At 39.1% G+C, this 18,344-nt stretch overlaps 1 protein-coding gene across 8 annotated transcripts in view; it reads right to left on the bottom strand.

The window, feature by feature from the left end:
* Nucleotides 1–8,256: 8,256 nt before the first annotated feature.
* The window catches only part of LOC139964853 (protein PTHB1-like), a 67,221-nt gene continuing 57,133 nt past the window's right edge, over nt 8,257–18,344 (bottom strand). For all 8 annotated transcript variants that reach the window (XM_071966882.1, XM_071966880.1, XM_071966885.1 and 5 more), the window contains 7 exons: nt 17,703–17,875; nt 17,190–17,342; nt 16,567–16,749; nt 15,757–15,952; nt 12,328–12,421; nt 11,992–12,167; nt 8,257–10,556 (listed from right to left, as the gene is read on the bottom strand). In XM_071966882.1, coding sequence (XP_071822983.1) covers nt 10,396–10,556; nt 11,992–12,167; nt 12,328–12,421; nt 15,757–15,952; nt 16,567–16,749; nt 17,190–17,342; nt 17,703–17,875 — 1,136 coding nt within the window. In that variant the 3' untranslated portion in view covers nt 8,257–10,395. The remainder of the gene's footprint in view (nt 10,557–11,991; nt 12,168–12,327; nt 12,422–15,756; nt 15,953–16,566; nt 16,750–17,189; nt 17,343–17,702; nt 17,876–18,344) is intronic.

The raw sequence follows: 18,344 nt of genomic DNA on the forward strand, positions 1-18,344 counted from the left end.
TTTGGGACGCACATTTCGGATTCCCGGAGCTTATAAGCTGCTTTTCATGAAGTTTAAAGTGGCATTGTATGGAATTTTTGACCCTGAAATTATTCAAATCATATTCCATATTTCGTCATAATAATTGTCTATTTTTGCAACAAAGGGACGGATTATGAGATTATTATCGACTGACAGGTAATCAGAATGGCGCCAACTATCCCACGCATGATTTTGGGAAGAAATAAAAAAGTCAAGATTTGGGCCAAATTTGAGAAAAATCATAATGGTATAGCCTTACAAAATGATCAAAATTCGCCGAAAAATGACACTTCTCAAATTTCATTCGGGACGCACATTTCGGATTCCCGGAGCTTATAAGCTGCTTTTCATGAAGTTTAAAGTGGCATTGTATGGAATTTTAGGCCCTGGAATTATTCAAATCATATTCCATATTTCGTCATAATAATTGTCTATTTTTGCAACAAAGGGACGGATTATGAGATTATTATCGACTGACAGGTAATCAGAATGGCGCCAACTATCCCACGCATGATTTTGGGAAGAAATAAAAAAGTCTAAGATTTGGGCCAAATTTGAGAAAAATCATAAGGGTATAGCCTTACAAAATGATCAAATTTGGCCGAAAAATGACACTTCTCAAATTCCATTTGGGACGCACATTTCGGATTCCCGTAGCTTATAAGCTGCTTTTCATGAAGTTTAAAGTGGCATTGTATGGAATTGTAGGCACTGAAAATATTCAATCATATTCCATATTTCGTCATCATAATTGTCTATTTTTGCAACAAAGGGACGGATTATGAGATTATTATCGACTGACAGGTAATCAGAATGGCGCCAACTATCCCACGCATGATTTTGGGAAGAAATAAAAAAGTCAAGATTTGGGCCAAAATTTGAGAAAAATCATAAGGGTATAGCCTTACAAAATGATCAAATTTGGCCGAAAAATGACACTTCTCAAATTCCATTTGGGACGCACATTTCGGATTCCCGGAGCTTATAAGCTGCTTTTCATGAAGTTTAAAGTGGCATTGTATGGAATTTTTGACCCTGAAATTATTCAAATCATATTCCATATTTCGTCATAATAATTGTCTATTTTTGCAACAAAGGGACGGATTATGAGATTATTATCGACTGACAGGTAATCAGAATGGCGCCAACTATCCCACGCATGATTTTGGGAAGAAATAAAAAAGTCAAGATTTGGGCCAAAATTTGAGAAAAATCATAAGGGTATAGCCTTACAAAATGATCAAATTTGGCCGAAAAATGACACTTCTCAAATTCCATTTGGGACGCACATTTCGGATTCCCGTAGCTTATAAGCTGATTTTCATGAAGTTTAAAGTGGCATTGTATGGAATTGTAGGCACTGAAAGTATTCAAATCATATTCCATATTTCGTCATAATAATTGTCTATTTTTGCAACAAAGGGACGGATTATGAGATTATTATCGACTGACAGGTAATCAGAATGGCGCCAACTATCCCACGCATGATTTTGGGAAGAAATAAAAAAGTCAAGATTTGGGCCAAATTTGAGAAAAATCATAAGGGTATAGCCTTACAAAATGATCAAAATTGGCCGAAAAATGACACTTCTCAAATTTCATTTTGGACGCACATTTCGGATTCCCGGAGCTTATAAGCTGCTTTTCATGAAGTTTAAAGTGGCATTGTATGGAATTGTAGGCACTGAAAATATTCAAATCATATTCCATATTTCGTCATCATAATTGTCTATTTTTGGAACAAAGGGACGGATTATGAGATTATTATCGACTGACAGGTAATCAGAATGGCGCCAACTATCCCACGCATGATTTTGGGAAGAAATAAAAAAGTCAAGATTTGGGCCAAATTTGAGAAAAATCATAAGGGTATAGCCTTACAAAATGATCAAATTTGGCCGAAAAATGACACTTCTCAAATTTCATTTGGGACGCACATTTCGGATTCCCGTAGCTTATAAGCTGCTTTTCATGAAGTTTAAAGTGGCATTGTATGGAATTGTAGGCACTGAAAATATTCAAATCATATTCCATCTTTCGTCATCATAATTGTCTATTTTTGCAACAAAGGGACGGATTATGAGATTATTATCGACTGACAGGTAATCAGAATGGCGCCAACTATCCCACGCATGATTTTGGGAAGAAATAAAAAAGTCAAGATTTGGGCCAAAATTTGAGAAAAATCATAAGGGTATAGCCTTACAAAATGATCAAATTTGGCCGAAAAATGACACTTCTCAAATTCCATTTGGGACGCACATTTCGGATTCCCGTAGCTTATAAGCTGCTTTTCATGAAGTTGAAAGTGGCATTGTATGGAATTTTTGGCCCTGAAATTATTCAAATCATATTCCACATTTCGTCATAATAATTGTCTATTTTTGGAACAAAGGGACGGATTATGAGATTATTATCGACTGACAGGTAATCAGAATGGCGCCAACTATCCCACGCATTATTTTGGGAAGAAATAAAAAAGTCAAGATTTGGGCCAAATTTGAGAAAAATCATAAGGGTATAGCCTTACAAAATGATCAAATTTGACACTTCTCAAATTCCATTTGGGACGCACATTTCGGATTCCCGCAGCTTATAAGCTGCTTTTCATGAAGTTGAAAGTGGCATTGTATGGAATTTTTGGCCCTGAAATTATTCAAATCATATTCCATATTTCGTCATAATAATTGTCTATTTTTGCAACAAAGGGACGGATTATGAGATTATTATCGACTGACAGGTAATCAGAATGGCGCCAACTATCCCACGCATGATTTTGGGAAGAAATAAAAAAGTCAAGATTTGGGCCAAATTTGAGAAAAATCATAAGGGTATAGCCTTACAAAATGATCAAAATTCGCCGAAAAATGACACTTCTCAAATTTCATTTTGGACGCACATTTCGGATTCCCGGAGCTTATAAGCTGCTTTTCATGAAGTTTAAAGTGGCATTGTATGGAATTGTAGGCACTGAAAATATTCAAATCATATTCCACATTTCGTCATAATAATTGTCTATTTTTGGAACAAAGGGACGGATTATGAGATTATTATCGACTGACAGGTAATCAGAATGGCGCCAACTATCCCACGCATGATTTTGGGAAGAAATAAAAAAGTCAAGATTTGGGCCAAATTTGAGAAAAATCATAAGGGTATAGCCTTACAAAATGATCAAATTTCACACTTCTCAAATTCCATTTGGGACGCACATTTCGGATTCCCGGAGCTTATAAGCTGCTTTTCATGAAGTTGAAAGTGGCATTGTATGGAATTTTTGGCCCTGAAATTATTCAAATCATATTCCATATTTCGTCATAATAATTGTCTATTTTTGCAACAAAGGGACGGATTATGAGATTATTATCGACTGACAGGTAATCAGAATGGCGCCAACTATCCTACGCATGATTTTGGGATGAAATAAAAAAGTCAAGATTTGGGCCAAATTTGAGAAAAATCATAAGGGTATAGCCTTACAAAATGATCAAATTTGGCCGAAAAATGACACTTCTCAAATTTCATTCGGGACGCACATTTCGGATTCCCGCAGCTTATAAGCTGCTTTTCATGAAGTTGAAAGTGGCATTGTATGGAATTTTTGGCCCTGAAATTATTCAAATCATATTCCATATTTCGTCATAATAATTGTCTATTTTTGCAACAAAGGGACGGATTATGAGATTATTATCGACTGACAGGTAATCAGAATGGCGCCATCTATCCCACGCATGATTTTGGGAAGAAATAAAAAAGTCAAGATTTGGGCCAAATTTGAGAAAAATCATAAGGGTATAACCTTACAAAATGATCAAAATTGGCCGAAAAATGACACTTCTCAAATTTCATTTTGGACGCACATTTCGGATTCCCGGAGCTTATAAGCTGCTTTACATGAAGTTTAAAGTGGCATTGTATGGAATTGTAGGCACTGAAAATATTCAAATCATATTCCATATTTCGTCATCATAATTGTCTATTTTTGCAACAAAGGGACGGATTATGAGATTATTATCGACTGACAGGTAATCAGAATGGCGCCAACTATCCCACGCATGATTTTGGGAAGAAATAAAAAAGTCAAGATTTGGGCCAAATTTGAGAAAAATCATAAGGGTATAGCCTTACAAAATGATCAATTTTGGCCGAAAAATGACACTTCTCAAATTTCATTCGGGACGCACATTTCGGGTTCCCGTAGCTTATAAGCTGCTTTTCATGAAGTTTAAAGTGGCATTGTATGGAATTTTAGGCCCTGAAATTATTCAAATCATATTCCATATTTCGTCATAATAATTGTCTATTTTTGGAACAAAGGGACGGATTATGAGATTATTATCGACTGACAGGTAATCAGAATGGCGCCATCTATCCCACGCATTATTTTGGGAAGAAATAAAAAAGTCAAGATTTGGGCCAAATTTGAGAAAAATCATAAGGGTATAGCCTTACAAAATGATCAAATTTGGCCGAAAAATGACACTTCTCAAATTTCATTTTGGACGCACATTTCGGATTCCCGTAGCTTATAAGCTGCTTTTCATGAAGTTTAAAGTGGCATTGTATGGAATTTTAGGCCCTGAAAGTATTCAAATCATATTCCATATTTCGTCATAATAATTGTCTATTTTTGCAACAAAGGGACGGATTATGAGATTATTATCGACTGACAGGTAATCAGAATGGCGCCAGCTATCCCACGCATGATTTTGGGAAGAAATAAAAAAGTCAAGATTTGGGCCAAAATTTGAGAAAAATCATAAGGGTATAGCCTTACAAAATGATCAAAATTCGCCGAAAAATGACACTTCTCAAATTTCATTCGGGACGCACATTTCGGATTCCCGGAGCTTATAAGCTGCTTTACATGAAGTTTAAAGTGGCATTGTATGGAATTGTAGGCACTGAAAATATTCAAATCATATTCCACATTTCGTCATAATAATTGTCTATTTTTGGAACAAAGGGACGGATTATGAGATTATTATCGACTGACAGGTAATCAGAATGGCGCCAACTATCCCACGCATGATTTTGGGAAGAAATAAAAAAGTCAAGATTTGGGCCAAATTTGAGAAAAATCATAAGGGTATATATAGCCTTACAAAATGATCAAATTTCACACTTCTCAAATTCCATTTGGGACGCACATTTCGGATTCCCGGAGCTTATAAGCTGCTTTTCATGAAGTTGAAAGTGGCATTGTATGGAATTTTTGGCCCTGAAATTATTCAAATCATATTCCATATTTCGTCATAATAATTGTCTATTTTTGCAACAAAGGGACGGATTATGAGATTATTATCGACTGACAGGTAATCAGAATGGCGCCAACTATCCCACGCATGATTTTGGGATGAAATAAAAAAGTCAAGATTTGGGCCAAATTTGAGAAAAATCATAAGGGTATAGCCTTACAAAATGATCAAATTTGGCCGAAAAATGACACTTCTCAAATTTCATTCGGGACGCACATTTCGGATTCCCGCAGCTTATAAGCTGCTTTTCATGAAGTTTAAAGTGGCATTGTATGGAATTTTTGGCCCTGAAATTATTCAAATCATATTCCATATTTCGTCATAATAATTGTCTATTTTTGCAACAAAGGGACGGATTATGAGATTATTATCGACTGACAGGTAATCAGAATGGCGCCAACTATCCCACGCATGATTTTGGGAAGAAATAAAAAAGTCAAGATTTGGGTCAAATTTGAGAAAAATCATAAGGGTATAAACCTTACAAAATGATCAAAATTGGCCGAAAAATGACACTTCTCAAATTTCATTTTGGACGCACATTTCGGATTCCCGGAGCTTATAAGCTGCTTTACATGAAGTTTAAAGTGGCATTGTATGGAATTGTAGGCACTGAAAATATTCAAATCATATTCCATAATTCGTCATCATAATTGTCTATTTTTGCAACAAAGGGACGGATTATGAGATTATTATCGACTGACAGGTAATCAGAATGGCGCCAACTATCCCACGCATGATTTTGGGAAGAAATAAAAAAGTCAAGATTTGGGCCAAATTTGAGAAAAATCATAAGGGTATAGCCTTACAAAATGATCAATTTTGGCCGAAAAATGACACTTCTCAAATTTCATTCGGGACGCACATTTCGGGTTCCCGTAGCTTATAAGCTGCTTTTCATGAAGTTTAAAGTGGCATTGTATGGAATTTTTGGCCCTGAAATTATTCAAATCATATTCCATATTTCGTCATAATAATTGTCTATTTTTGGAACAAAGGGACGGATTATGAGATTATTATCGACTGACAGGTAATCAGAATGGCGCCATCTATCCCACGCATTATTTTGGGAAGAAATAAAAAAGTCAAGATTTGGGCCAAATTTGAGAAAAATCATAAGGGTATAGCCTTACAAAATGATCAAATTTGGCCGAAAAATGACACTTCTCAAATTTCATTCGGGACGCACATTTCGGGTTCCCGTAGCTTATAAGCTGCTTTTCATGAAGTTTAAAGTGGCATTGTATGGAATTTTTGGCCCTGAAATTATTCAAATCATATTCCATATTTCGTCATAATAATTGTCTATTTTTGGAACAAAGGGACGGATTATGAGATTATTATCGACTGACAGGTAATCAGAATGGCGCCATCTATCCCACGCATTATTTTGGGAAGAAATAAAAAAGTCAAGATTTGGGCCAAATTTGAGAAAAATCATAAGGGTATAGCCTTACAAAATGATCAAATTTGGCCGAAAAATGACACTTCTCAAATTTCATTTTGGACGCACATTTCGGATTCCCGTAGCTTATAAGCTGCTTTTCATGAAGTTTAAAGTGGCATTGTATGGAATTTTAGGCCCTGAAAGTATTCAAATCATATTCCATATTTCGTCATAATAATTGTCTATTTTTGCAACAAAGGGACGGATTATGAGATTATTATCGACTGACAGGTAATCAGAATGGCGCCAACTATCCCACGCATTATTTTGGGAAGAAATAAAAAAGTCAAGATTTGGGCCAAATTTGAGAAAAATCATAAGGGTATAGCCTTACAAAATGATCAAAATTGGCCGAAAAATGACACTTCTCAAATTTCATTTTGGACGCACATTTCGGATTCCCGGAGCTTATAAGCTGCTTTACATGAAGTTTAAAGTGGCATTGTATGGAATTGTAGGCACTGAAAATATTCAAATCATATTCCATATTTCGTCATCATAATTGTCTAGTTTTGCAACAAAGGGACGGATTATGAGATTATTATCGACTGACAGGTAATCAGAATGGCGCCAACTATCCCACGCATGATTTTGGGAAGAAATAAAAAAGTCAAGATTTGGGCCAAATTTGAGAAAAATCATAAGGGCCTTACAAAATGATCAAATTTGGCCGAAAAATGAGACTTTTCAAATTCCATTTGGGACGCACATTTCGGATTCCCGTAGCTTATAAGCTGCTTTTCATGAAGTTTAAAGTGGCATTGTATGGAATTTTAGGCCCTGAAATTATTCAAATCATATTCCATATTTCGTCATAATAATTGTCTATTTTTGGAACAAAGGGACGGATTATGAGATTATTATCGACTGACAGGTCATCAGAATGGCGCCAACTATCCCACGCATGATTTTGGGAAGAAAAAAAAAGTCACGATTTGGGCCAAAATTGAGAAAAATCATAAGGGTATAGCCTTACAAAATGATCAAATTTGGCCCAAAAGTTTAAATTGGCATTGTAATCAGAATGGAGTCAACGATCCCACGCATGATTGACGGATGATGAGATCATTATGATAGTTTGGAAACCTTTTAAGGTGTCAATACAATGATACTTCAAGAAGAGAAAACCTTCATGAAGTTTTACGACAATTAATCCTTTTTCACGTGATTGTAATTTCATCACTTTTCATCAAGATAGCATCATTGTGAACTAACGAATGAAGTAGACGCAAAAATAAAGCTTAAAATTCTGAGGAACGTCACTTTAAATATGTGGAAAGTCGATAATTGGGCTGAAAGAATCTGTATAAGCACCCTGGCAGAAATTTGGAGAAATACAGTTTTTGGGCGAATTTCTGGTAAGCCTTATCATAATTACGTAATATGCGAAAAGTTGAGAGAGAAAACATTTTGGTCGTTTTCTGGGGTGGGGGAGAATGGGGGACAGTTGAGAGGATGCCTTATAAATGCGGTCAATACCGGCTGTGTTAAAATAACTATGAGAACCAAAAATAATTAAACCGAGAAACAGGTATTTGAAGGTATTTTTATTTGAAATAATGTGCTCCATTTAAGGGAACCGTTTGAAAGAAAACAATTGTCATATTTGACCATGATAACTATATAATAGAACTGTTTTTACACAAATTGCTTTTAAACTCTAAAAAAAAAAGAAACAACAATGAACATAAAAAATAAACTAAGATAAATAGTGACAACTTACTTTTGTTTCAAACAACTGATGGTGTTAGTCACATTCAAGGTTAGTTGACACAGAGGACGGGTTTCAAGGTGACAATACAGTTTCTTATATACCGGGGATACAATATTGTACACTATAGAGTACCAACGATTTGTGCAGACTGCTTCTACACAGGTGGTGTGCTAAGGGACTCCAAAGGGTGGGGGTTTCTCTATTTGCCTAGACTGATTTTGCTAGGGCATGACCCTTTCTCCAGGGGCTGGCAGGGTTCCAGACTTTATAAAGGAGGGGATGAGGCCAGTGGTCATTGAAGCCATCCACCCATGTAGGGTGGTCAATTGTTCCTCCGGCAGTAAAAAGAAAGAAAATGTTAAATGGTATATATTTATACCATAAATTAGGTCTCTTATCATTGGGTGTAATACAATGGATTTTTGTGTAAGGTCAAGAGGAGGGGAGGGGGGAGTGTACCCCTAGATCTGTGCATCAGGGTGTCATGGATGCAAAGGAGTGGTGTAATTCTTCCCCAAGTGAATGGTAAAAAAGAACCTGACTGAACAGTTCCCCAAATGAACCATATGACCATTGACCTCTTACCTACTGTGCACTTTCATTTACCTCACCAGCAACTGATGACTTAACAAACTTTGGCCAGACCCAATGTAGAAGATATTGTATGAAAAAATATTTAGTATCACATATTTGAAAAATATTTCACATTTTGGCCAATTATGACCTTTGATCCCCTATCTATGGACACTTTTTCTGCCCCCTCATCAATCATTTATAAAACTAAATTTAAATTTCTCATATCCTAAACCTGATGAACTTGAACTCGGTGGGTATGGTCTGGAGATATCCAACCTCTGTGTGGGATGACATCAAGGGTCAAAGGTTACCTATCCTTAAAACTGCACTTTTAGCTATTATTTCATATGCACGAAACAGCTAGACATGTAAAAAAAATGACTGCAAATGGTTAGGCCCTCAAATCCCAAAGGCACATGAACTATAAACTTGGTGGTTATACAACGATATGCATAGAGAGAATGGTGACAACACTGCGGTCATATTACCCTAATTGTGCAACAGAGTGTTCAACTCATAGATTACCTACTTGTTTACTATTTATTTAGCCTTCTACTTAAGGAAACAACCAGCTACACTGTCTTAGATTCATCAACTCCAATCTGGTTTTGACAACATTAAACAGTGATGTATGATTAGAGAGGCAGGGTGAAACAAACCACTCTGAATATTAGAGCTCTTAGTACTAGAAAGGAAAACAAATAAACTAGGTTGCTAAGGATAGACCAACTTACAACTGGGTCTATGAACTGTCATATCTTTATTATTTACGTTGTTAAATATTCCATTGGATGAAGTTGCTAGAAATTCTTTAATACCACCTGCTATACTGGATCTTTTACAAATGTACCCTTGCAAAACGGAGCTGATGTCCTTGTGGTTCTTTAGCTGTTCATCCACCGAGGTAAACAATATTCTTACAAACAGGTTCCATATTGATAAAATTCCAATCAGGAGAACACTAAGCGATCTTTATCGAATGAATCAAATCCACAGAATTGGAATAAAATCTCTTGCAATCTACAAGAACATGACATTATCACAGACCACATACTGTGATAAACCTGGAATAAGGGAGTGATTAGCCAGTCAACATAATAAAGTTAAGAGTCAACCACATATCTTCAACAAGATGCAAGATATTAAAATGGGGTTTTAACTAGCGGTACAGCATATCCTATTTTAAAGCTAAGTTTAGGATTGTCTGCCCACAGAATATCCCTTTAATGATTCTCTTACATGCTTCTACCACCCATTGGGGTTTTTGAAACTAAGCCCATAAGGGGTCCACATCTATTTCTTTGGTAAGTGAAACTAACCACCTTTTACTTCTCTCACAAACCAACAGCCCTCTTCATTGCTTGCGCATCGCTTTCCTTTCAAGGCACGGTCAATGGTTCCGGTGAATTGCTGCTCTCAAAGAAGTTACTCTCCCCCTCTACAGATTCAGCCTCTGAGGGACTTCTCGGCGATGACTTCTTCTTCTTTTTCTTGGACCGTTCTCTTCCAGGTTGAACATTCCCAAGAATGGAGTTTGAACCTAAACAGTGAATAGTAATGAGATGAGCCCGGATACTTCTGCTAAAAAGCATCAAGAACTTTTCATAAATGAGACAATTTCACAATATGTTGGAAAGAGATGGAATAAAGCTATATACTTCCCACCAAACTCTCCTCATCGCCCCGAACAGAAATGTCTTGTTCGGCCTACCAAAGAAGACCGTCACACCACTAAATAACAGAAGACTACTGGTCATAGTTTTATTTCAATCAAAAATAATCTTGTGTCCAAAATATTTATTGACTTTCTCTTATTTTCTGTGTCATTTTTAGAAGGGAACACAAACCCAACCATGATTTTTGGCCTACAGGAGAGCGATAATCTGTGAAGAACAACTCTCAAATTCACCAAAGAATTTATTTTTTCCGGTTTGGCAGTTTTAAAGGTTGTGGTGTCTGGGAGCTATCATTTGTAATCTAAAGCCTTTTACTTTCTCTTTGTTGTTTTTCTTTTCATATTTTCAAGGTAGAATGTTTACCAGTGTTGGCAGTAAAACCAATGCCATCATTGGGTCATGTTAGTTAAAAGGTTCAATATTTTACATTCATCATTTTCAAAACTCATCTCCATTACAGAATATTGCATTAAATAAAGATATAACCATAAACAACTGAAACACATGAAGACTTGATGATGTCATAGTTGGACTTGATCAAGTCTTCAGCCTTGTGCGTGAAAAACATGAATCTGTGATATCTCCCAAATTATCTCTATCACATCAATCAATGATTTTGGTTGAGTTTGTGTCTCCTGGCTGGAGGGTGGGGTGAAGGAGGGGGGGGAGTTCTTAAAGACAGTTATCCTTATTACAGAGACCAATAATGATGGTTGATTTTGTGTCTCTTGGCTGGAGGGTGAGTTGAAGGGGGGGAGTTCTTTGTGACAGTTATCTCTATCACACAGACCAACGATGAGGGTTGGGTGTGTGCCTCCTGGCTGGAGGGTGGGGTGAGGAGGGGGGGGAGTTGTTCATGACAGTTATCTCTATAACACAGATCAATGATGATGGTTGAGTTTGTGCCTCCTGGCTAGAGGGTGGGGTGAAGGGGGGGGGGAGTTCTTCCTGACATTTATCTCTATCACACAGATCAATGATGATGGTTGGGTGTGTGCTTCCTTTAATCTAATGCTGCTTGTATATATCTTCCTAAATAATTGTGCTCCAAATCACATTGCTGATCACCTTGTCAAATATCATCCCACTCGAAATCTTAATTTCTGTAATTTGGCTCTCATAAAAGAGGACAAAGCAAGTTGGATTGAAGGGGTGGGGAGGTGGGGGTGCCTTTTAATGCATGAAGTGCCATGTTTTTGGACGAAATAGAAGTTTTCTCTGTATGTCATCCATAACTCAAATGCATTTCTATCAATCCTATTCCTTAATTTTAATGCTTTTTAACGTGCATCCTCTTACCTGAAAGCGGGGGTAAGTTGCTACCCCTCTGAGGGCCACCGGTGAGTGGTGGCAGATCTCCTAGGGGTCCTTTCGGTGAGATCACAGGTGTTTCCTCTTCATTCTGTTGACTGAATGGGTTTGTAGCATGGGATACTGAGCCAGACTTGTTGTTTGCTGGAGTGGGTGTAGTTTCACTATAAGGACATAACAGACAGATCATAATGTCATACAGAGTATTGTAATAATATTTAGCATTCATAAAAAAAATATAGGTAACTAACATCAGTTTGTTTATTAGTAGATTATCAAGCACAATATTAAAATACCATTTCATGATAAAAAAAAAACACCCACCTGCTTCTGGACTTTTTAGGTTCATCAGCAAAGTCCCTGGATACACCAGATGGAGGTCTGGTAACTGCATTTAACCCACTTGCCTTTCTCTCTCCTGAAAAAGAAAATTCTTATTTGAGTTTGATTCTCCCATCCATCCAAAATCATATGTTGACTCACAAGGATTGAACTATCCCTCTCCATCCTATTTCAATGATTATAGTTTCTAGAAATAGTAAACCCAATGATTCCCATTTCTCACTTAACCTATATTCCCATTTCACTGTTTGCCATGGTACAAACAGTAACACTTCTCACCAACTCTCTACCTTACCATTAGTTCCCAGGACAATGTTTGAGTTTGTAGAAACAGTAAACCCTCTCACCATTTCTCTTACCCTTGTTCCCATTTCACTGTTTTAGGTTGTTACAAACAGTAAACCCTCTCCCCATCTCTCTACCTTACCTTTGCTTGGACTTAGTGTTTTGGGTTGTTATAACCAGGTAACCCCTCTCCATATCTTTCTACCTTACCCTTGCTTGGTGTTCAGTGTTTTGGGTTGTTATAACCAGGTAACCCCTCCCCCCATCTCTCTACCTTACCCCAGTGTTTTGGGTTGTTACAACCAGGTAACCCCTCTCCCCATCTCTCTACCTTACCCTTGCTTGGAGTTGTTATAAGCAGGTAACCCCTCTCCCCATCTCTCTACCTTACCATTGCTTGGACTGCAGTGTTTGGGTTGTTATAACCAGGTAACCCCTCTCCATATCTCTCTACCTTACCCTTGCTTGGAGTTCAGTGTTTGGGTTGTTATAACCAGGTAACCCCTCTCCATATCTTTCTACCTTACCCTTGCTTGGTGTTCAGTGTTTTGGGTTGTTATAACCAGGTAACCCCTCCCCCCATCTCTCTACCTTACCCCAGTGTTTTGGGTTGTTATAACCAGGTAACCCCTCTCCCCATCTCTCTACCTTACCCTTGCTTGGAGTTGTTATAACCAGGTAACCCCTCTCCCCATCTCTCTACCTTACCCCAGTGTTTTGGGTTGTTATAACCAAGTAACCCCTCTCACCATCTCTCTACCTTACCCCAGTGTTTTGGGTTGTTATAACCAGGTAACCCCTCTCCCCATCTCTCTACCTTACCCTTGCTTGGAGTTCAGTGTTTGGGTTGTTATAACGATGTAGCCCCCTCTCCCCATCTCACTACCTTACCATTGCTTGGACTGCAGTGTTTGGGTTGTTATAACCAGGTAACCCCTCCCCCCATCTCTCTACCTTACCCCAGTGTTTTGGGTTGTTATAACCAGGTAACCCCTCTCCCCATCTCTCTACCTTACCCTTGCTTGGAGTTGTTATAACCAGGTAACCCCTCTCCCCATCTCTCTACCTTACCCCAGTGTTTTGGGTTGTTATAACCAAGTAACCCCTCTCCCCATCTCTCTACCTTACCCCAGTGTTTTGGGTTGTTATAACCAGGTAACCCCTCTCCCCATCTCTCTACCTTACCCTTGCTTGGAGTTCAGTGTTTGGGTTGTTATAACGATGTATCCCCCTCTCCCCATCTCACTACCTTACCATTGCTTGGACTGCAGTGTTTGGGTTGTTATAACCAGGTAACCCCTCTCCCCATCTCTCTACCTTACCCTTGCTTGGAGTTCAGTGTTTGGGTTGTTATAACCAGGTAGCCCCCTCTCCCCATCTCTCTACCTTACCCTTGCTTGGAGTTCAGTGTTTGGGTTGTTATAACCAGGTAGCCCCCTCTCCATATCTCACTACCTTACCATTGCTTGGACTGCAGTGTTTGGGTTGTTATAACCAGGTAACCCCTCTCCCCATCTCTCTACCTTACCCTTGCTTGGAGTTCAGTGTTTGGGTTGTTATAACCAGGTAACCCCCTCTCCATATCTCACTACCTTACCATTGCTTGGACTGCAGTGTTTGGGTTGTTATAACCAGGTAACCCCTCTCCATATCTTTCTACCTTACCCTTGCTTGGTGTTCAGTGTTTTGGGTTGTTATAACCAGGTAACCCCTCCCCCCATCTCTCTACCTTACCCCAGTGTTTTGGGTTGTTATAACCAGGTAACCCCTCTCCCCATCTCTCTACCTTACCCTTGCTTGGAGTTGTTATAACCAGGTAACCCCTCTCCCCATCTCTCTACCTTACCCCAGTGTTTTGGGTTGTTATAACCAGGTAACCCCTCTCCCCATCTCTCTACCTTACCCTTGCTTGGAGTTCAGTGTTTGGGTTGTTATAACCAGGTAGCCCCCTCTCCCCATCTCTCTACCTTACCATTGCTTGGACTGCAGTGTTTGGGTTGTTATAACCAGGTAGCCCCCTCTCCATATCTCACTACCTTACCCTTGCTTGGAGTTCAGTGTTTGGGTTGTTATAACCAGGTAACCCCTCTCCCCATCTCTCTACCTTACCCTTGCTTGGAGTTCAGTGTTTGGGTTGTAATAACCAGGTAACCCCTCTCCCCATCTCTCTACCTTATCCTTGCTTGGAGTTCAGTGTTTGGGTTTTTATAACCAGGTAGCCCCCTCTCCCCATCTCTCTACCTTACCCTTGCTTGGAGTTCAGTGTTTGGGTTGTTATAACCAGGTAACCCCTCTCCCCATCTCTCTACCTTACCCTTGCTTGGAGTTCAGTGTTTGGGTTGTTATAACCAGGTAACCCCTCTCCCCATCTCTCTACCTTACCCTTGCTTGGAGTTCAGTGTTTGGGTTTTTATAACCAGGTAGCCCCCTCTCCCCATCTCTCTACCTTACCCTTGCTTGGAGTTCAGTGTTTGGGTTTTTATAACCAGGTAGCCCCTCTCCATATCTCACTACCTTACCCTTGCTTGGAGTTCAGTGTTTGGGTTTTTATAACCAGGTAACCCCTCTCCCCATCTCTCTACCTTACCCTTGCTTGGAGTTCAGTGTTTGGGTTGTTATAACCAGGTAGCCCCCTCTCCATATCTCACTACCTTACCCCAGTGTTTTGGGTTGTTATAACCAGGTAACCCCTCTCCCCATCTCTCTACCTTACCCTTGCTTGGAGTTCAGTGTTTGGGTTGTTATAACCAGGTAACCCCTCTCCCCATCTCTCTACCTTACCCTTGCTTGGAGTTCAGTGTTTGGGTTGTTATAACCAGGTAACCCCCTCTCCATATCTCACTACCTTACCATTGCTTGGAGTTCAGTGTTTGGGTTGTTATAACCAGGTAACCCCATCTCCATATCTGACTACCTTACCATTGCTTGGACTGCAGTGTTTGGGTTGTTATAACGATGTAGCCCCCTCTCCCCATCTCTCTACCTTACCTTTGCTTGGACTGCAGTGTTTGGGTTGTTATAACGATGTAGCCCCCTCTCCCCATCTCTCTACCTTACCTTTGCTTGGACTGCAGTGTTTGGGTTGTTATAACGATGTAGCCCCCTCTCCATATCCTTCTACCTTACCTGGCTGTTGTCCTTCAAGGAACAGTCTTCCCCCTTTCGAGAGTCTGTCGGTCATTAATGTGATGTGTTTCTTTAGTTTGGAGCCCTCTGACGGCATCTCCAACTCTCCCGGGTTCACCATCTGATCTTTTGAGGTTTTAGCCAAGCAAGTCCTTAGAAGGTGACTTATGGATGCATCAACAGTTTCTTCCCATCCCTAAAGCAAAAGTAATATAACAAAGTTGTATTTATCTTTGCAGGTGACATATGGAGGCATCAACAGTTTCTTGCCATCCCTAAAGCAGAAGACAAAAGCAGAAGTGGGACTATTCCGGGTAGCTTCCAAAGAGGTGGGTCTAGGCCGACTACCTTTGAAAGATGTGGGTCTAGGCTAGATACAATCAAAAGAGATGGTTCTAGGCAAGACAACATCAAAAGAGGTGGTTCTAGGCTAGGTAGCACCTAATAGGTAGGCTTATACTAGGTACCTTCTATTGATGTGGGTCTAGGCTAGGTACAATCTAATAGGTAGGCTTATACTAGGTACCTTCTATAGATGTGGGTCTAGGCTAGGTACAGTCTAAAGGGTTGGGGATAGGCTAGGCATCATCGACAGAGATGGGTTTCTGCTAGGTACCTTCTACATGTGAGTCTAGGTTGGGTACCTTCTAGAGGTGAGTCTAGGTTGGGTACCTTCTAGACGTGAGTCTAGGTTGGGTACCCTCTAGATGTGAGTCTTGGGTACCATTCAAGATGCAAAGAGCCCCTCCATACTTAATGACATGTTTTTTTACTTTTCTTACCAACAAAGTAAATTGAAGACCAACCAACCTGTTCAGCATCAGTGTGGACATCTGGTGTCAGACTTGCGCTAAGTATATCAGATTCTGTTGAAGTCAGGCGATGCTGTACACCAATAAGAGTAGTTATGAGGCGTGTGGCAGCGCTAAGCCCCATGGAACACCTTACTAGAGCAGCCTGGTTCTCATCAACTCCCTCCGCTAACTTTAAAATCTTAACAGAAAAGAAACCAACAAAGGAATTATTGGTTAGAGGAAAGTTGGCAAAGACACTTTCTTGAGAGGTAGAAAACAGTTTCCATACATAGCCTTCTCTGATCTGTCTTATTATATCATTGCATCATTAGTTGTGCATAGTTTAATCATAACTGCCGATAGGTGACATAGGCAATCAAAACCTGGGCCAAACACTCCGCAGAAATAATCCCCTAGACAATAATGCTGTGACTGTGTAATCATATCATAATAATCGTATCATATCTTGCTTTTTGTGTGTGAAAGGAAAGAACTCAACATTCAAATATATTCTCAGATTGGAACTCTTGTAATCAAACTAAACATTGACTAGGACCTAACCATGTATTTTTGTAAGTGAAATGCTGTCAATCTAACTAACACATCACAAGTCGTTTCATCTCTTGTTGTTCATCTCACCTGTCTGTAAGTGCCATCTAGTAGAGTATCCAAGTTTGCCAGAGGTGCAGGAGTTTTATCCTTGAACCTTGTCAAGAGCCGTCTCTGGATTGCTCGGAATTGCTTTGCTCTTTGGTCCAGCAGTTCCTTATACCGATCTGCTTGTTGCCTCAACTAAAGACCAACCAAAAGAAAATCCAATTTAAAGTTACTCCAACTATTTGAAGGTTAGATATGTGAAAGTAACATGATCAGGAATTCAATCTTGGCCATGGCCTGGAGTAAGGAAGAAGAATCGGGTTGTCAATGCTTATAAAACCAGGAATGTTTGTGATAATAATCAGCTTTACGTAAAAGACTAGTAACATATAAAACAGTAACTTACAACGATAATTCATTCACTCCAGGTTAAGCAAATACTGCTTAACCTTCCCCCTCCCCCCTCCCCTTCCCGACCCACAATATAGTTTATACTCCTGTATTTTGCCTTGCATGGAAGGATACCTTACAAGCTCTAGTATGAGTGTTTTTTACCTCCAAATGGGTCTCAATCAGATCAAAGTATTCTTGTAGCGGGAGGAGACTGGAGTAAGACCATTCAAAGTCCTTGACTCCAGACTGGGATTGATATTTTTCCAGTCTATCCATAAACTCCTCCATGATTGGCCAGATAGCTTCAAACGTATCACTCTGTAATCTGTAACGCTCTGAAGAAATGGATAACAGTTTCTTGATAACACTATAGTGGTGATTAGTACATTATTACATAGAAGGGATACATACACTATCAGTCATTATTACACAGTAGATTTAGTATAGTGGGAGTCTGTACATTATTACATAGTGGGGATAAGTACACTATCACATAGTGGAGGTCAAGCCATTATGACACAGTGGATTTAGTACATTATTACATAGCGGGAGTCTGTACATTATTACATAGTGGGGATCAGTACATTATAACACATTTGGATCAGTACATTATTACATAGTAGGGATAAGTACACTATCACATAGTGGAGGTCAAGCCATTATGACACAGTGGATTTAGTACATTATTACATAGCGGGAGTCTGTACATTATTACATAGTGGGGATTAGTACATTATAACACATTTGGATTAGTACATCATTACATAGTAGGGATAAGTACACTATCACATAGTGGAGGTCAAG

Source organism: Apostichopus japonicus, chromosome 23 (assembly GCF_037975245.1).
Source record: "Apostichopus japonicus isolate 1M-3 chromosome 23, ASM3797524v1, whole genome shotgun sequence".
NCBI classification, from domain to species: domain Eukaryota; kingdom Metazoa; phylum Echinodermata; class Holothuroidea; order Aspidochirotida; family Stichopodidae; genus Apostichopus; species Apostichopus japonicus.